At 39.8% G+C, this 19,698-nt stretch overlaps 1 protein-coding gene across 3 annotated transcripts in view; it reads right to left on the reverse strand.

The window, feature by feature from the left end:
- Snx13 (sorting nexin 13) overlaps nt 1-19,698 on the reverse strand; it is a 100,324-nt gene that overhangs the window by 35,670 nt on the left and 44,956 nt on the right. For all 3 annotated transcript variants that reach the window (XM_057782297.1, XM_057782298.1, XM_057782299.1), the window contains 8 exons: nt 15,992-16,113; nt 15,810-15,911; nt 14,586-14,674; nt 7,933-8,016; nt 5,305-5,443; nt 4,870-4,958; nt 2,731-2,830; nt 531-724 (listed from right to left, as the gene is read on the reverse strand). In XM_057782297.1, the coding sequence (XP_057638280.1) occupies nt 531-724; nt 2,731-2,830; nt 4,870-4,958; nt 5,305-5,443; nt 7,933-8,016; nt 14,586-14,674; nt 15,810-15,911; nt 15,992-16,113 (919 nt within the window). The remainder of the gene's footprint in view (nt 1-530; nt 725-2,730; nt 2,831-4,869; nt 4,959-5,304; nt 5,444-7,932; nt 8,017-14,585; nt 14,675-15,809; nt 15,912-15,991; nt 16,114-19,698) is intronic.

Consider the following 19,698-nt stretch of genomic DNA (forward strand, 5'->3'; position numbering starts at 1 on the left):
ACTAATTTGACACCAGATAACCCTTCCGAATGTCTACTAAAAGACTACCATTATCCTAAATCTACTTTAGTGACCAATGTTGGAGGCAAAGTCCCAATGTGATATGGGAACAAAATAAACCTTAAAGATAAACCTATTACTAGAATGTTCATTTCAAAACATATGCGGCAGATGCAGAAATACAAAACCTGACCTTTCTTTTCAAACAGTGCTGGGACTGAGATGAAGGCCTGTGCAAGCTAGACAACTCTGTCTGCAGTCTCCTCTATCCTCCTGACTTCTGTCTAGCATGGACCTGAATCTGAAGGAACTACCAGTCTTGACTTCCATTAACCTGGACATCCTAATTTGATTTTATAAAACTGGATTCCTCTCCTAAACAATGAGAATACAAATGCACAGGAAGGCTATCCTTAGGGTTAACCAAGGTGGGGTCACTGAAGCCACCATGCCCAAAATAGTAAGGACCACACTGAGTATTATGAATGATACTGCCTAAGACAGAAACAGTGACCACAATAAACTCTTACCTTCTCAGACAAATACTGTTCATAGATTCCAACAGCAGCTGCTCTTAGCAGACCTTTGGTTTGGTTGGTCTGCTGTTTCCCATCTCTTTGATGACTTGATAAAACCTCTAGCTGCTGCTGAGCTGTAACCCGGTAGCCTTCCACTGTCATCCAGAAGAAGAGATGTGCCTGACCTCCAGTTTGCTGCATGTAATCTATCAAATAAAAGCATAGCAACAGTTATTAACGTCATACTTTAGGTTCATATTACTGTTTGAAAATAAGAAGGGTTGTAGTTTCAAATATCCAAACTCTAAGTGGACCAGAGAAAGTCCACGAGCACTCAGTGAACCCCACTGAAAGAACTACGGGCAAACAACTGAGGAAAGCTAAGGTCGGGAGACAGTCTCCCCAGGGAAGAGCACACGACCTGGTCATCTAATGCTAAACGGTCATCCCTGAAAACAAACCTGAGTAACACCACACAGAACGAACAGGGTGCATGCATGTGTTAAGGAATATATATGTATATGCAAATCGTACAGAACAATAATTAATGAGAGAGCAAGGTGGGATATATGAGAGGGTTTATAAGGAGAAAATGATGGAATTATATTAATCTCAAAAGATAAGAAACAATTAAAAACAAAAGGTTTAGAAAATCTCTAATGTCAAAAAGTAACCATAAATTGGTTAAGCTAAATAACAATTACATAGGAAACAGGAAAGCTTTTTGTATTTGTTTTTGAGATAGAATCTCACTAGCCGTTCAGGCTGGCCCTGCAACTTAAGATCTTTTCCCACCTAATCCTTCTGAATATGGGCATAAATGGGATGTTTTGAGGATAAAATTCCCTGTGAACTTTCTATGTAAGACTTTATATAAGCAACTACTTCATCAACATTTATTTATTCTGAATAAAGATTAGTAATAACATGTAATTTTCTAGGTATATTAAAATTAAGATTAACATTGTATGAAACCACATAGACTTTGATCACACAAATAATGATTCAAAGATTCACGTATACTGGTTATGTTTACCAGATAAAAATAATATGTATGAATTCAAGGCCAGCCTGTTCTACGTAGCTAGTTCCAGGACAGCCAGGGCTGTTACACAGAGAAACACAGCCTCGAAAAACCAAAAAAAAAGAGAGAGAGAGAGAGAGAAAGAAAGAAGAAAAGAAAGAATGAAGAAAAGAAAGAAATAATAGCCATTCAAATTCATTAATATTTTAAATTGTTAAACTCCACCATGAAGGACTGGCAGGGTCTGTCTGATGGAACTCTGAAAGGAAAATTCTGGGGTGAAAGCTGGATGGCTGAGGCAGACTGAGGGGCCACTGACAGTGGCACCAGGATTTATCCCTACTACTTGTACTGGCTTTTTGGGAACCCATTCTCTTTGGAGGGATACCTTGCTCTGTCTAGATAGAGTAGGGAGGGCCTTGGACCTTCCTCAAAGCAATGAGCCTCACCCTCTCTGAGGAGAGGATGGGGTCGGGAGGGGGAAAAAGGTGAAGGGAATGGGAGGAGGGGAAGGAGCGGGAACTGGGATTGGTATGTAAAATGGAAAAAAAAAAGTTTGTTTTGATAATAAAAAAAAAGAAAATTCTGAATGCCAGGATAAAGATCTGGGGAGGATAAACTGGCTGAAATGTAAAATGGTACAATCTCTGAAAAATAAGTATAGTGGTTCGTCAATGAATGAGCAAGACAATTATGACTGACTACTTCCACATACTGTTACATACGTGAAAGAACGTAAATAAGGATCTCAAAAAGCTGCTTCTGCATACACACACATCACAAAAAGCTGCTTCTGCATACACACACATTACAAACTCACGCTCACTAGAAGAACGATGAAAGCAACCCAACATTCCCATGGGGACAAATGGATACACAAAAGGTACTGAGGGGCAGGGGAGGTGAGCCCACATGTATGTGTATGTATGTGACACCCTGAAAAAGGAGAAAAATTCTGACATATGCTGTAACATGGAAGACACCTGAGGATGTGCTAAGAACGGAAGCTGATCTCTTTCAAAAGTGGTAACAGAAGAACCACCTTAGAGAGATGGCAGGATATTAAATATCACTGGACTATACACTTAAAAGTATCATATTTTAGAATTTTTGGGTTGCTTGTATTATACCACAAATTTAAAACCAAAAGAATTAATGTCTATATTATTTAAATAAAGTTTTACCTACCCATAAAAAATTGTAGTGCAACATTGTCTACAAGAATGCTGTCCAGGGGGACTGTACAAAGTTTGCCAAAGTTTGCTGCCAGCTTCACAGTATTTATTTCCTACAGACACAAACAGATCATCAGTCATTAGGATCGGATGTTTATAGAAATATAAGGGCAATGGAACATTCTATCAAAATGTGACAAACACTCCCCTTTGCATGTATGTTGGTTCCCAATAAAATACTCTGTTGAGAGACTCTAAATCCCTACTCATTTTAAGAAATAGTTATCAAATAATCACTTAAAATGTAATAAGCGTTAATTGTCCCCAATATAAAATAACCTTTATCACTGTGTTTTCATGCATTCTCTATTTCCACACATTCAGTGTACAACAAGCACTTCAGGAGATGAAGCCAAGAGTATGTTTGAAGGCTTTTCATTTCCATGTGGAGGTGAGGTTACTTCCGTGGCTGCTCTCTACCTAGCTTGAGAAAGGACCCGCGCTGACCCTGAGCTCACTGCCACCTACTGTAGCACTCGTCACTACTCGTCACTACTACTCGTCACTACTCACTACTACTCGTCACTACTACTCGTCACTACTCGTCACTACTCACTACTACTCGTCACTACTCGTCACTACTCACTACTACTCGTCACTACTCACTATACTCGTCACTACTCGTCACTACTCACTACTACTCTTCACTACTCGTCACTACTCACTACTACTCGTCACTACTCACTACTACTCGTCACTACTCGTCACTACTCACTACTACTCGTTACTACTCACTACTCGTCACTACTACTCGTCAATACTCGTTACTTTCATTTCCATTAGCATTTATTCCATAGAAAAACCATTTCCAAAGAGCAACGCTGCTTTTAACAGAATAAAACCTCTGCTACTGATAAAGAAATTTTCTTTTCAAATTATATAAATAGTGAAGTACATAGTCAAAGCAATAGAACAAGATGGCTACCTACAAAGAGAACTTTAGAGAAAAGGTTAAAAATGTCAAGAACATCTGGCGTCAGGCACTGTGCTGCATACAGTAATCACACCTGATTGTACAGACGAAGAAAACAAACATCAGAAAGGCTGACAACTGTCATAACTGATGATGCACGTGGCAGGGCCCAGCCCACTGTGGGCAGCACCATCACTAGGCAGTTGAGTCTGCGCTGTGTAAGGAACTAGCAGAGCGAGCCAAGGAGCAAGTCAGGAGTCGGTATTCGTTGTGACCCTGCTCCAGTCCCTGCCCTGCCTTCTCTTCATTGTGGGCTGCGACCTGGAAGTGAAAGTCAGAGTCTTTCCTTCCTCAAACTGTTTCTGATGAGTGTTTATCAGAGCAGCAGAGGACAGAGGAAGACGCATGCCTTCCACACTCGTCTCCAGCCCCTCCAGTGGTCTGCATGCTGACTCACTCAAACACCGTGGCTAGCAGCAGACCTACATAGCTGCACCACTACCTGGCAGGTCGATGTTCACGTTAGATGTTGGCAGTGTGGTGCTGATGCTACACACACTACCACATCACTCTCGATAAGTTCATCAGCAGTCCCACAAATTAAACCTCTGTTGCTTCTAACAGCGATCATCAATATCTGGGTGCTTCTGGAACAGTTATCAGCGTCACCTTCTCATCATCTAAATTTCACTGACGATCACTTAGGACAGACCTCCAGGTCCATGGCTCCACAGATATCCATCGGCAGGCCAGGAGCACTGCAGATGGGGGACTTCCAGGCAGTGCTGTAATCAACCCTTCCTGAACTGCTTTACAAAGTATCAACTGTGCTCTAGCATATGAAACTAGTTCTTTGCCAGGCAAGCTCCAGGACCTTAGTTCAGATCCCCAGGACTCACATAACAAGGCTGGACACAGACTTGTATCTGCTACCCAAACACTGGGTGGGAGCGTACATACAAGGATATTCTCAGAGCTCAGCGGCAGGTGAGCTCCAGGTTCACAGTAATGTAGAAAGCAACCACAGAAGGCATCTCTAGTCTGCACATGGCCTTGAGCATGTGTGTACACACACCCACACGTTTTATGTCCTGCTGTGACTTTATGCCACAGACTGGGATTTTAATTGCTGTTAAGTATTTACAACTAGGCATTATTTCAAAAGTATTTTATACTTACTTTGCCTGACTGTAACCGCTGTATTCTTGAGTCACATACTTTCTTTACAAATAATAAGCTATTTATTTGATTTTTAATAGTGTTAATATCTGAAAGAAAAAAATCATTAGGAGCTAAAAATGGTTGTGGTATTTCAAAAGTACTTAACACACACTTATTATTTACAAAACAATCAATAAAGCAATTTTGCTTCAGTAAAAAACAATGTAAAATTTTTCATAAAATCATTTACTTTCAAATAAATCATACCTATTATCTTTAGGGGCAACTGCAATAACATCATCTTCACGTTTACTCTAAGAACATGTTAGTACAGGAAGGAAGACTGAATTTGAGCTTTAAAACTAGAAGTTGACGATTCCATTACATAAATTAAAATTGTTATTAAGGATCTAATAGTCCTTGAAGAGAACCCTGTTCAGAGTGAACACTTACCATCACCAGCTGTATCTAAAGATCTAAGGTACTGTAGTTCCTCTGCTGCCTTATCTCTGACTGCTTCTAACTCTCCAATATTGTCACTTAATTTAATAATGTTCATAAAGGCCTCATAGTTGCAATTTGAATCACGGATCTGAAAATAAAGTTTTAAAGGACAGGTAGGAGAGAATTACTTATTAGGAGAAAATTTCAGCACTGAATGAAACCATAAGTCAGGCACCACAAAAAAAACAAAACAAACAAACAAAAAGACTGTACCAAAAGGATGAGCAGTACATTCAAGCACTTACATTAAAATGGGTCACATACCATTAACAAAAATGATTAAGCTAAACATACTACAAACTGAAGAGCACAGAGTCATGCTCAGAAAGAGTGCTGACAGCAAGGAAATCAAGGTGGGTGGAAGTGAAAAGGGAAGGCCTCAAGAGCAAAGGGTGAGCAGCAGGGATCGGGTAGGAATTCCATAGTGTTACAAGGGTTCCAGTTTTGGCTCTGAAGGAAATTAAGTCACTAGGCTTAAACAGAATAGGACTAGAGACAATATTCTATGCTGCTGTATAAACACCAAACACAGGCAATAAGTAAAGAAGAAAAGGAGAAGGCGCAGGTAACACGTGCAGAAGGAGTAGTGGGGGCTCTGGTAAGAAAGGTATGATAATGTTCTTTGTGCAACATCTTAAAGTTAAAATGTGTTTGTTATGAAGAGTGCCGAAAGCTGACAAATCAGAGGAGAGTGAGGAAGGAAGCCACGAAGGGCTGCTGTAAGCTATGGCCTGAAAGACAGTGACGCTCAAGCTACTGCAAAGCAAGACAAGAGACAGACCACAAGAGAGGGTCAGGGAGCCATTAAGTGTCCCTGAGTATGCTTTAAGGCATTATTCAGGAAAATCAAGGCAAATATGTGATTTACAAGCCACTGACAGAGAGATGAGAGTCAAGACCACGAGGCTGCACAGGAAGGGCAGAAAACGAGTGTGAACTGAAAAGGGAAGCTGTCACAGAGCTAGCAAATTCAAAACAGCAAAAGACAGAAAGGGCAACATTTAAAATAAAAGAAGTGCAGTGTGGTAACTAAGTGTGGTATGGTATTTCCTCCTGAGAAGCATTTCCTCCAGGAGGGAGAAGAAGGCTCACGGGCCTGAGAAGGTAAGTCAGTCACGTGCCAGGGAAGGCTGTGTCTTGGGCGGTTCTCTAAACCCTCTCTCCAGCTTTATGGGGCAGGCACTGACTGCTGGGTGAGGGAGAAAACACAGACTAGCACAGACCAAGAGGTTTCTCATAGACTTGCAGAGCTGCCTCTAAGATCTGCAGTTTAAGTCATCAACCATGTTGGGGTGGTCTATTCTGTTCTGCACTGGCTTTTAAGACATCCTGTTCCCTGTAAGTAACCTCTTGCCCACTCCCCCCTACTAGCAGTCCCATAGTGACTCGCTGGCTCCTTTGGTGTAATTCTTACTTTGGTCTGCCATGGGCGCCCTTTCTGCAGTAGACAAGTGCACGCTGCGTCTCCCAGGAAAAGTGTCCCACACAACAGTGCTGTGTAGAGTGCAAGTGATGGGAATATAAAAACAGGAAAGACACAAAGACTACAAGACAGAGTAAGCGCAGAGACAAAATGAGCACCATGACCTTGTGATGAGGGCAGATGCTCTCACCACAGCACACTCAGCAGCTACTGGAGAGGAAGGGAGAATAAAACTATATTGGACATAATCAGGCTATGCTATCAGTCGGTGAACAATGGGGCATTTACCGACTAAGCAATAGTCCCGACTAGGCACAGCCACACGAAAGGCAGCAGAGCACCTGCGCCGCCTGTCGTTCTCATCAGAAAGTCCGGAACCACAACAACAGACACAGTCGTACCCGGACGCTTGCTTCTCATCAGAAAGTCCGGAACCACAACAGCAGACACAGTCATGCTCGGACGCTTGCTTCTCATCAGAAACAAGCAGAGCAAGAAGACAAACTTATTTTTCCAACCACCCATCTTTAAAACTAATAAAAACTGTCGACACTCTAGAGGAAATGGAACTATCCTAGAATCGTACAGTAAAACCTATTTTATGATAAGCAAAGGTTCAGTGAGCTTGATGTCAATTATGTCCATAAATTTTGAAAATCATACAAATCCTATAGGAAACTGTTCAGAATAAAATAAAAACAAAGTGATATTTAGAATTATAAAAAACAAAGATCATTAAAAATGCTACATTTGTGGTGGGTACTTGAGTTTTATTTTTCCTTAGGTTTTTTTTTTTTAAAGAAATTATGACATAAAAAGTCTAAGTTACACTACTGAGTAAATTATCTATGTCCAGATAAATAAACACACAGGACTAGAGTCACAGCTGAGATGCTCCTGCTGGCCAGGCTCACACTGGATATGAGAGGGTGAGGCACTGCTAGATGCATTTGCTGACGTGATTCATTACAATTTTTACAGCGGCCACTAAAATAGCAATAGTAATGCCATAATACTAAAGATAATAGAAATGTAGAGACTAGATAGCTTCATTTCTTTAATATTCTGTTGATTGATCACTCTAATCTCCAAACTACATTTTTACTGCTAAAAACCTGTTTCAAAGACAAGTCACAATTTTAAGAGGTACTTACCATCCATATGACATATTGATTAATATAATCAGGATCACTGAGTAGATTTATTAATGGAAGAAGAATTCCTCGTGCAAGGATTTCCTAAAAATAAAATTAAAAAATAGATAGCTCAACTGTCTTCTCAAATCTAACACAGCATAAATTTTCTGAAACTACAGTAACTTATGGAACGTGGAATCACTGCATTATCAAAGGTGTGCCACCATCCCCACACTAATCAGCGAGATAAAAGTACCAATACCAACTGAAATACAGCTCTAAGAGGCTCTAAGAGGCAGCCCATGCCTGATACTATCTGATACTACCTGGAGGGCCAGGAGCCAGAGGTTACATGGCCCAAAGACCAAGGATAAAAGGAAACATGACTGGCTAAATAAATAAATGAAATAATGAAATGAGTCCTAAGAATACTCTGCTATACTTGTAGACCAGAGCCCAGAATAACTGTCATCAGAGAGGCTTCATCCAGCAAATGATGGGAGTAGATGCAGAGACCCACATTAGATGGAGGTGGGAGAGAGAGATTGACAGGAGTGGAGAGGGGAAACTGAAGTCAGGATATAATATATGAGAGAAGAATGGAAGACAGATAGATAGATAGACAGACAGACAGACAGACAGACAGACAGACAGACAGAACAAGCCACAACACTATGAAAACCAGAGGGGAATAAAAAACAATAAAAGAACACCTCTGGAATATTAGTATTTGTGTGTATTTTTAAAAGAGAAAGTATCATATAAAGGTCCGCATGAATCTAAGCATCCACACAAATGTATTTTATGAAAGGAGACGTCACTCGTCACTTTCACAGCTGTCCGCCTCCAGTGAGGAGACAGACAAGCACCAGCTGGGGTCAGCACTGGCTACATCCGGGCAGCTGGCACACAATGTCTCCTCTACCTGACTATTTTCCTAATAAAAAACGTGAAAAGTAAATGATAAAATCTACTCACATACTCTACACACAGTCCCAGTTTTAGCAGTTTGTATGACCTTATCTATTAAAACTCTGTCCTCCTCCTAATGTCTTACTAAAGAATCAATTATGCTTTGTGTCTTTCACACCATGCACTTCCATCCCATTCATTTCCCCGGCCCTTTGTATCTACTCTGCCTTTGTAACACACCCCCACCAAATAAAATAAAACTTCAGAGGAAAAAAGGAAAAGAAAGAAAAAATAGTGAGTCACACAGTAAATTCTTTTATCCATATACCTGTACGTGCAAGTGTTCACTGCAAACAATAAATAAAAATGGAAAAAATAAAAACATAAAATTTGTATATTAAAAAAATACTCTGGGCAGCTGCGGGATACCCCAGAGGAGTGTCGGCAAGGACCCATGCCTCACTGACTGAACAAAATGATACACTGTGTGACAGACACACTCAGGCTCCCGATGCCAGAAGGACGGGTGAAGAAGTGTTGGAGAGGTGGGAAAGATGGAGAAGCAAAGAGAACTTTTTGGGTTTTATCTTCTTTGTTTGCCTGCTTGCTTTGGTTTGATGTTTTCAAATTTTCTTTTGCATAGCACTGCAGGGGTGAAGGGAGGATATGGGGACATTGGAAGGTGAACAGAATTAGTGTGCATGATATGAAATTCCCAAAGAATCAATAAAGAAATTATGCTTTAAAAAAAGACTCAATTATCCCACTAAGTATGCCCTGATCCTTTCAGCTAAAAGGTTTTCCACGTCCAAGTTTCAAACACATCTATATAGGTTAACAGAGAGTCATCTATAATAGTCAAGCTTGTAGTCATGTTAGTTAGATTTTTGAGATATACAAAAATGTATAGGGATTCTTCAAATCTTTCAGAGACCTTCAGAATATGGCATTCAAAGTGTTTTAAGAATTTAGGACGTTTCATGATAGTGAGCATGTCTGCTCTTGGCAGCACCAAGAGGAAGATGGGCATCGAGGAGGCTCCTTATGGAGTTTGTTAGCCATGTGGACAGGAAACTGCTCTTGCCTGGACTGCTAGTTGGCATGCAGGACCCACGGAGAAAAGACTGCTGGACTTGCCTAAAGGTGAGACAATACTTTGGGGTTCCTGCTTCATGAAAGAGTCTGCAAGTGACTGACAAACTGCCAATATAGGCAGAACTATCTTTGAAATTTCCTGCTTCATGGAAAAGACTGCTAGATACTATGGGCCTGTAGGCTGAAGATGGATGTCCCAATGGTACAGAAGAACTTTGGATGACTGTCCAGTTCTAGAGTTTTGGAAATTGCTTACAATGAACTTACTGTTAAGAAAGAAATGGGTTAAATTAAGATATAAGTGTTAGCCAATAAGAAGTTAGAGCTAATGGGCCAAGCAGTAATCTAATTATTGCAGTTTCTGTGTGATTATTTCAGTTCTGGGTGGCCGGGATGAACAGCAGCTCCCTCCAACACAGCTGTGCCTGCATTTATTGTATTTGTGTCAGCATTTTCTCGTTATGTCTTACATCTCTGACAACGGAGTACTACCTAGGAACTGGTGTGTAAATGGAATTCCTTGACTGACCTAGCTACTTACTTTATATTTACCAGTCCTCTACAATATTTAAGTCCAAAATGGGCATGTATTTACATGAATGGCAATGAGGGCTTAAGAACTTAGGACTCATGCTACTAACATGAAATTTTTAGTGGCATAACCATCCCTTGATGCATGTGATTTTTTGAGAATACTGGTAACGCTAACTTAATATTCACTTTCCTAACTAAAAGCCCAATTGATTCTCTTGGCAGATCTCTAGTTTATCAGTACCATTTGTTTTCATATACACATGAAATATAGTCATATATATGTTTATATACACACACACAAAGACATCTGTCTTTTTCTTTAAAGAAATATTTTGTATAATCCTGCATGAATAAATAGTTTTGCCAACAGCTATTACCCCATGATAAATTAATAATTTTAACAAGCAGTAATTCAGGCACCAGTAATTTCTAGAAATTGAGATTCTTTAAAGTTGTAGATTGTAAGGAATATAGTCAATTTCTAACTTTTTGTTTCTTTATTTTACTTCTAAGACAGGATCTCAAGCAACAGAGGCTACCTCAACTATGCTGATGTTGTATTCCCCTCTGCATGCTATGAATATGTTTATTAGCATTGGTTAATGAAGAACCTGCTTTGGCCTATAGCAGGTCAGAATGTAGCCAGGCTGGAAGAGAGATCGAGATAGAGTAGGTAAAATCAAGGAGAAAGACGCCAGCTACCAGCCATAACCTTACTGGCAGGCCACAGCCTCATGGTAATACACACATTAATGAAAATGGGTTAATTGAAGATGTAAGACTTAGATAATAAGAAGCCTGAACTAATAGGCCAAACAGTGTTGTAATTATAGTTTCTGTGCTATTATTCAAATCCGAGCGGCTGGGAAATGAAAGAGCAGTCTCCATCTACTCTATGTAGCTGAGGATGACCCTAAATGACTAATCCTCCTGCCCAAGCCTCCTAATGTTCGATACTACAGGCATGAGCCACAATACTCCTTTTTAAAAATATATTTCAAATTTCTTTCTTCAAATTCTGTTTCTGACCAACATGTTCAAATTTTAAAATGTACTTTCTAAGCAGAAAAATTCAATCCCCAAAATCATTTTTCAGAGTTTCTTTTCAAAATAACAGATTGAAAATAACTGTGATTTTATGCTTATTATTTAAAATAATCAGTACAGCAGTCTTAGAAAATTACTATGGTCTTTCAAACTCTCCTTATACAATCTGGCTAGTAAAAGTTTGTCACAGGACTCTACTGTGCCCTGCAATCCCTGCAGCACCACAGCAGGTAGCCTCTCTCTGGCTTGCAGTTCTGAGTTTAAGACCCCACATACCTCTCACTTTTTTATCACATATGTAGGAGTGCACACACAGAAGCACACAACTCAGCACTTGTAGAGGGCAGAGGAAAACCTGCATGGTCTCCTCCCACTGTGTGGGGAGGAATACTTGCATGATCTTTCCTTCCACTGTGGGGGCTCTGGAGACTAAACTCAGGTCTTCAAGCTTGGTGGCATTTCCCTTTACCCAATGAGCCTTCTTGCTGGCCTAAGACCTCAAATTTCTAAAGGACTGCCCCAAATGCCAATATGAAAACCTGACATTAAGTTACTGAAGTCATGACTCAATCAGTAAATAAAACACAGAATGGAGACAATGGACAGCCATTTAAATAGCAACTACCTTAGACAAATACTGCATTGGTACAATCTATGCAACAACAACAACAAAAATCAATACACCAGAAAGAGATTTTAAGCTATTATTGAACCTAAGCAAAATATCTGCTGTAAAAGTTTGAATTTAAATACTGAGAAAGAAAACTGACAAAGGACGAAAAGTGCAATGAACAAAACTGACTCGTTGAATGCAGTGTTGTAGTACACTAGATTTGACCAAAAACGATGAAATCTGGCCAAAAAGCAATCTATAGTGAGACAATGGCTGACTACCTTCCTACGTATTTTTAAACAGCAGCTTCACTTCACGACACAGCACCTCCATTCTTGACTGTGCAGGAGCACGCAAGCCACAACCAGCAGGGGAGCCGCTGGTTTGGTAACTGCTATGTACCACACACTGTGTTAACCACTAGATTCACAACAGTGTAGATAAATAGTAAGCATGGCCTCAGTTTACACTTCATTATGGAGAAAAACACCAAATTAATAAACAATAAAAAAAATTATCACTTAAAGAGGATAAATACTAAGAAGGAAAAAACTAGGCACTGTCTTCAGTACAGGGAAATACAAAGGAACTTGAAATTCAGTGGTCACAAAGGAATGTCTGATGAGGGACACTGAGACATAAAACTGAAAACGGTAAGGCTAAGAGAGTAACAACATCATTCTGAGTAAGACCAGCAAAGGCATGACACAACTATCAATGAGTGAAACAAAAAATGGTACTTCTTGGGGAGAAAATTTGTGTAGCTGACTGGTGACGGAACTTTTATCCTTAACTAAACTCTAGCTGCTTACTTGAACCATCTTCCAAATTAAACCTCAATCTTTCTTCATCTTTGTACCTTACATTTTAACAAGAATCCACCCAGAGGAGTTTAGTCATAACGTTCTCTTCCGCACTCTTGTGTCTCATCATCCTGGCCCACCTCCAACAAGAATCCTAATGAGGTGTCTACTACAAACCCTTGGACTTACAAAGGTGACTTGCCTGCATGATGAGCTGGTGCGATCGATAATGGTGCAAATATTCCAGGTACTTTCTAACTGGATTCAAGACTGTCTGTGTGAGATTGGAGCCCACACCTGACACAGGTAAAAGGGACAAGAACCTGAGCGCAGACAGATCGTGGCTTACAGGGAAAGCTACTACTGTCCTGCAAAGGAATGTAGCGGTGAAGTGACTGCTGATGGCAGACTGTTATACCCAGACCAGAGAAGACCTGGGTATAACAAGAAGACAACAAGAAGATCTTGTTGCAGTGGAATGGAATTAACAGAGACCCACAACTGGATAGTGTGCAGAGACTGAGTCTTTGGATCACTCATCTGTAAAAGTGGTGTTTTCACCAATTCCTTCCCCTCAGAGCTCAGGGAGCTATGCAAAGGAGGAACCAAAGGATTCTAAGAGCCAGAGGTGATAGATGACTTCAAGGAAACATCTTCCAGCCACAACAGGACTCATATATGAACTCAGAGATGAGACAGCGTACATGAAACCTGCACAGGTTCCAGACAGACGGGGTCCCAGCACTGAGGGGGGAAGCAGATACAGCATCCCACCTCTAACCAAGAAGTTGTCTGTAACTGATGCCATTGCAAAGAGAAAACCACTTTTCTCCAGTGGAGTGTCACTGATCTATCAGCCACACTTCAGGGAGGGCCCCAGGCCTGGGAAGAGTTGAACCACAAAGAACAAACTCAGCAGGATGTTGTGGACTTGTTGTTCCATTTTGTTTTGTTCGGCCATGTTTTGTCATGATGGACTTTGGTGTGATTTTCCCTTTTATGGGATTTTTCTGTGTTCCTTGGTTTTCTTTTGTTTTGTTTTGAGAGAGACGTAAAGAGGAACATAAAGTTGGGTGGATAGGGAGGTGGGGAGGAACTCAAGAGAGGAAACGATGAAAACATATTACATGAGTCGTTTTTCAATTAAAAGGAAAAGTCTGTCTGTATGATAACCATATATTAAAGTTCCTAGCTCTAAGGCAGTTCTCAAAGTATTGGCCAGTGACCTCTGGAGAATTCAGAAAAGATCCCCAAGTTCATTTCTCCCATTCAAATACTAACCAGGCCCAACCCTGCTTAGCTTATGCGATCAGACAAGATTGGGTGTGTTCAAGGTGGTATGGCCATAGAACCAAAATCCTTTCTCAAAGAATGAGCTGAGCCAAAGTCCACTTTCATAATGATACCAAGCCCTTATTTACATTGGCACGCTCATGGGACAAGAAGGCATTCACTGATGTCATTGACCTACCAGCTAATGATCTTCTGCTTTAAAATTTGTTTTTGTATTTTATGACACATACTTATTAAAGATGAAGAATCACATTTTAAAAAGCTCCTCAATGTTTCCATAATTCTGAAGTTTAACTGGGTCTCGAGGCCAAAGATTTTGAGAACTACTGCTCTCAGTTCCCTTACATCATTATTGGGTATGAGTTTACGCTTACCCTGACAAAGTATCGCATGATCTTGTTCTGGAAATCTCCAGGAGGTAGCAATAAATATAATAAAACCTCACACAAATCCCTTAGGAATCCTAAAAACAGAAAAAGTAGCCATAATAACATTAGAAAATCTAAAGTTTCTACCTACTCTTATATAAGACACAGTTTTAAAAGGCTCGTGTTCATAACAACTTCCTGCTTCAGTACTTACACATCAGCATTCACTAAATCGCTGTCACTGCTCTCCAAATACTCACTAATCAAACTCACATCAGTCCGAGCCAGTCTTATTAATCATGAGAAACTTTAAAGACAAAACTGTTTTTCTCTAAGACAGCTTTAAATATACAAAATACTTTTCATTCCTATTATGTATTATCCTTGCATACTTAGAAATTTCCTATGCACATAGTCAGGAAAAAGAACCACGTCTCCAGTCGCAGATGTGCGAACACTGCAGGACGAGCTCCTCTAGTCTACTCATGTAAGAAAGCTCCCATGCGAGTTCTTCACAGCACCGTAGGTACTTGTTCTTTAACTATAACTTCACACACCACTAATCAACTGGTGGTGAAAATTAAACTTAATAACAACTATAAACAGGAAAGAAGAAAAAATGGGAAAGAAAATAATAGAAAAGGCAAGAAAATAGTTTAGCACGTTCCAAACCTGAAGAAAAGCAATGCTTCCTTATGGTTATTCCCACACAGACACTTCCTGGGAAACAATTTAATAGCTAATCCCATTAGTAAAATTACATTCCAAATAGTAAAGATGTAATTGTGGACTTTAATTTAAACTAAAATTAAAACAAAAAAAAAAAAATCGAGAGCAAAAATTATCTAACTTCCACCAAGTGAAATTTTATTGAAACAACAAGAAACACTTATTCCAGTAACTAGTAACACAAAATAGCACATAATAATCTAAATATTTTATTTGAAATTAATTAGAAAAGAGTTTAGGGAAACAGGTATACATTAGGGTATAGATAATAAATTTAAGAACCAGAAATAACTCTAATTCTTAAAATGTTAAGCGTTCTGCTGTTTAAAAGGTAAGCTTCAGGATGAGAAGCGTACGTGGAGGCTACGTGTAAGAGTTACAATAAAGTCGTGTCTTCTCTCTGCAAGCTGTCTTGTGCAAGAACAACACCACCAAGATTTGTCCTGCTAACTTGCCTCTAACCTGAGACTGTTCACAAAAGAGTTATATTAAAAATTAAACCTTCTTCATCTTTGGGAGAAGTGCACACTAGGTCCCGGCAAACATCCTTCTCCATTTCAACTTCAACTTCAAAAAAGCTCTCCACCAGATCCTCTGCTGCACCTAGAACAACAAGGGACAGCTGAGAGTGCAGAGAAAAACGACTGTTAGATCCTAGCATTCAAATGAAATGAGGTCAGTACCTTTGACTTCATCATCTTTCTCTGTTGCTCTCTGCTGAGCCTTTCTGAATACTCGCAGGTGAGTGCCAAAGTCATCAACAATGCGCGTAGTAAAGTAAGGCTGCCAGTCTATTTCTTTTGACCTTATAGAAAAAAAACATTAAATCATTATATAAATGCTTTGCAGAGACGAGTCAGACTCCCTGGGGTTACAGGCAGCTGCAAGCTGTTACAGTGGTGAGAAGCAAAGGTCCTCTGCAAGATCCTCCAGCTCCTCAGACTCAGATTTTGTTCCTGTCATATTTTAATATTTATACCTTAGATGTTCCTACTTAAGACTCTGAGTAAATCAGCTCTTATTTCACTTAGTCTTCTGACAATATATTTTAATTAGTATCAAAAGGCATAAAAATACAATTTAAATTCTTAAAAACTGGTAAAAATAGTAAAATAATAGTAAAAAAAAAAGCTGCCCATGGGTACATCTTATAATTTCTCATCCCAGATACAAAAATACCTGAGAGATTCAGAATGTTTCTATCTGCTTAGGAGTATTTCAGACACTTCTTGGTTTCTTCTGAATCCATTCTAAATTTTCCACTCTTTTTTCTTACATATACTAACATTTAAAACTATCACCACTAAATAACAAGACATATAGAACCACTGGGCTAAAAGGTCATGATAAGTATAACATGTATAAAACTCTTCAGAATACAAAAGGTTGAATATTAATCTTATGAAATCATTTAGTGCTCTATCTCAATAGCAACAAACTTCAAAAACCATTTTAGTAACTAGTCAAACAAGTAAAAACAGCACATAATTCTGTTAACACTTTCAGGAGTATACCTAGGACAAACAAAGTAAGATTCTGGGCCACAAGAGAACCCAGGGCAATGGGAGCAGGAGAGAACACATTCATTGACTGCTGGCGATATACAATGAACAACTTGTGGAGATCTTCATTTCATGGCTGGCCCTATTTATTTATTTTCAATCAGAGGCTTTGCATTGTAGTGAATAGACCAGTCTTAACAAGAGAGAGGGGGGGAGGGAGGGGGACACGAACATTGTAGAGGCTGCTGCTGTCAGGGACATATCCAAAGCAAGGGTCTTCAACTCCTATGTGCTCCCCAAACTCTACGTCAAGCTGCATTACTGTGTGCGCTGTGCTACTCACAGCAAGGTGGTCACAAATCGATGTCAGCATGCTCAGAAAGACTGAACGTCCCCACCACAATTCAGACCTGCTGCTGCTGCACCAAAGCCCATGTAAAGAGGTGGCTTCATAAAGACAGAGGAAGAAAACACCTTGGAAAAATAAAATGGGACTTATACTTAAAAAAAAAGCTCAACCCAGCCATGTTGACACACATGTACCCAAAGCAAGAAAAAGCTGAAGGCTCTCAAATCAGAGGTCAGCCTGGGCTACACAGTGAACTAGAGACCAGTCTTGACTACACAGTGAAATGGTGACCTTAAAAACCATTTAAGTCACAATCAACGTGAGCAACTTTCAGTTTTGTAAAATATAGTGTACTCACTACAGGATAAATTATTCCACAAAAGGTTTCTTGTAACTAGTTTGGAAAAAATGATATGGAGAATTGCATATCTGTTTTCCTTTATAGAACAATGCCATTTATTAATTTACTGAACTGCTCCAAAAAATTAGAAGCATTTCAAACTCATATCAATTCATTGAAACATCTGACATCTAAAGTTAATAAGACTATCATGTAATACAAATATTTAATATAGACTATTCAAACATTTAAATCTAGATTTCTATTTTTTCAAAACAGAAATATGTTGAGGGTTAAAAAAAAAAAAAAACCAGCACACCACCTCTATTTGACTTTCTTACAATTACATGCAGTCTAGACAAAATTGCAACTCCCAGAGAACAAGGACAGTAACACTACTGTTTTCTATTGCAAATAGGAGGGCTACACTAAAAATGTTTAATGTCTGTCTTGACAAAGGCGGGCAACAGTTTAACAATGGTGTACTCTATAAAATGGTACATGATAAATATGCAAGAAATGAGCCATGAGCCTGGGGGTGGAGGCGCACACCTTTAATCCCAGCACTTGGGAGGCAGAAGTAGGCAGATCTCTGTGAGTTCAAGGCCAGCCTGGCCTACAGAGCTAGTTCCAGGACAGGCAGGGATGGTACATAGAGAACCTTGTCTCGAAAAAACAAAACAAACAAACAAAAAAACAAACAAACAAAAAAAAAAAGAATGAGACGTGAGTGTTAACAAAAGCCACTCGGCTACACATTCCCGACCTCAACCACTCTAAGTAATGACTAACATCTAGGCCCTTTGTTCACTTTGTTTACAATACTCCTAACTACTGTGCATTGCTACCCAGAAATCTAATCCTCCCTCCCTCTCTCCTTCCCCACCCACTCTGTCTCTATCTCTGGGTGTCTCTCTGTCTCTCTCTCTGTCTCTGTCTCTGTCTGTCTGTCTCTCTCTCTCTCACACACACCCACACCAAATAAAAATGTAATCTAAATGGCACATCTGTATCATATCCTCTTCCCTCAGAGAGGGAGCAGAACACTTGTAAGATCGAGAGCAAGGGGAAGATCAGCAGCAAAACAGCACCCACCAGCAACGAGAGGGCAGCAACACACACAGACCTGGAGCTGCAGGGCTGCATGTACGCACAGGACCTGCCCAGATCAAGGCAGCCACAGTTCTGCTGCCTTAAAAGAGGCAGGAGAACATAAAAGGACATCTCACATATCTTCATTGCTGCTCATCATATGTTTAATTGCCTATCTATAGCTATAAAGGAAAATGCCAGATTTATAAAATGTCATTTTCTCCTTTAAATTTCTTGAGTTAGCTATACTTAACCATAAACTGAAAACCCAAAATTCACTGTATTTCCTGTATTTATTTTTATTTTCACTGTATAATATTTACAAAATAGCTGAAATTATACAGCACACTATTTTGTAAGCCTTCATTTTAATAACGTTTCCTACATACTTGGTGTTTCTTGAATGTCTGAATGGCAAAGTTGGAGAGAAGGCTCATCAGCTGAAAGCACTGACTGCTCTTCTCGATGACCAGAGTTCAGTTCCCAAAACCTACACAGTAGCTCACAACTGTCTATAACTCAGTTTTAAGGGATGCCCTCCTTTAGCCTCCCCAGGTACAAAGCACATACATAAATGCAGGCGAAACACCCATAAACATTTTTAAAAAAAGTTTTAAGGGGGCTGGAGAGATGGCTCAGCAGTAAAGACCAGTAGCTGCTCTTCCAGAGGACTTGGTTCAATTCCCAGCACCCACACGGCAACTTGCAGCTGTCTGTAACTCTAGCTCCAGGGGCTCTGATACCTTCACACCAATGCATATAAAATAAATTTGAATAAATTATTTTTAAAAAGTTTTAAAACAACTTTTAAATGTCCCAATGGTGACAAAAGTGTCTACTCCTAGATAAGTAAATTTCTTTTTTTAATAAGACAAATAAAAAGTATAATATTGGATGCCCTTAACCTCTGTCATAGCCAGGCAATTATGCCAATTCACTACAAACACTACGAGAGACGTACAGACCAAATGGAAAGAGGCTCTCTGTCTACCTGGCTGTCCTGGAACTGGCTACGTATACTGGCTGGCCTTGAACTCACAAAGATCCCCTGCCTCTGTCCCCTGAGTGCTGAATTATAGGTGTACACCACCACGGCTGGATTCAGTA

This window comes from Chionomys nivalis, chromosome 10 (genome assembly GCF_950005125.1).
Source record: "Chionomys nivalis chromosome 10, mChiNiv1.1, whole genome shotgun sequence".
Classification (NCBI taxonomy): Eukaryota; Metazoa; Chordata; class Mammalia; order Rodentia; family Cricetidae; genus Chionomys; species Chionomys nivalis.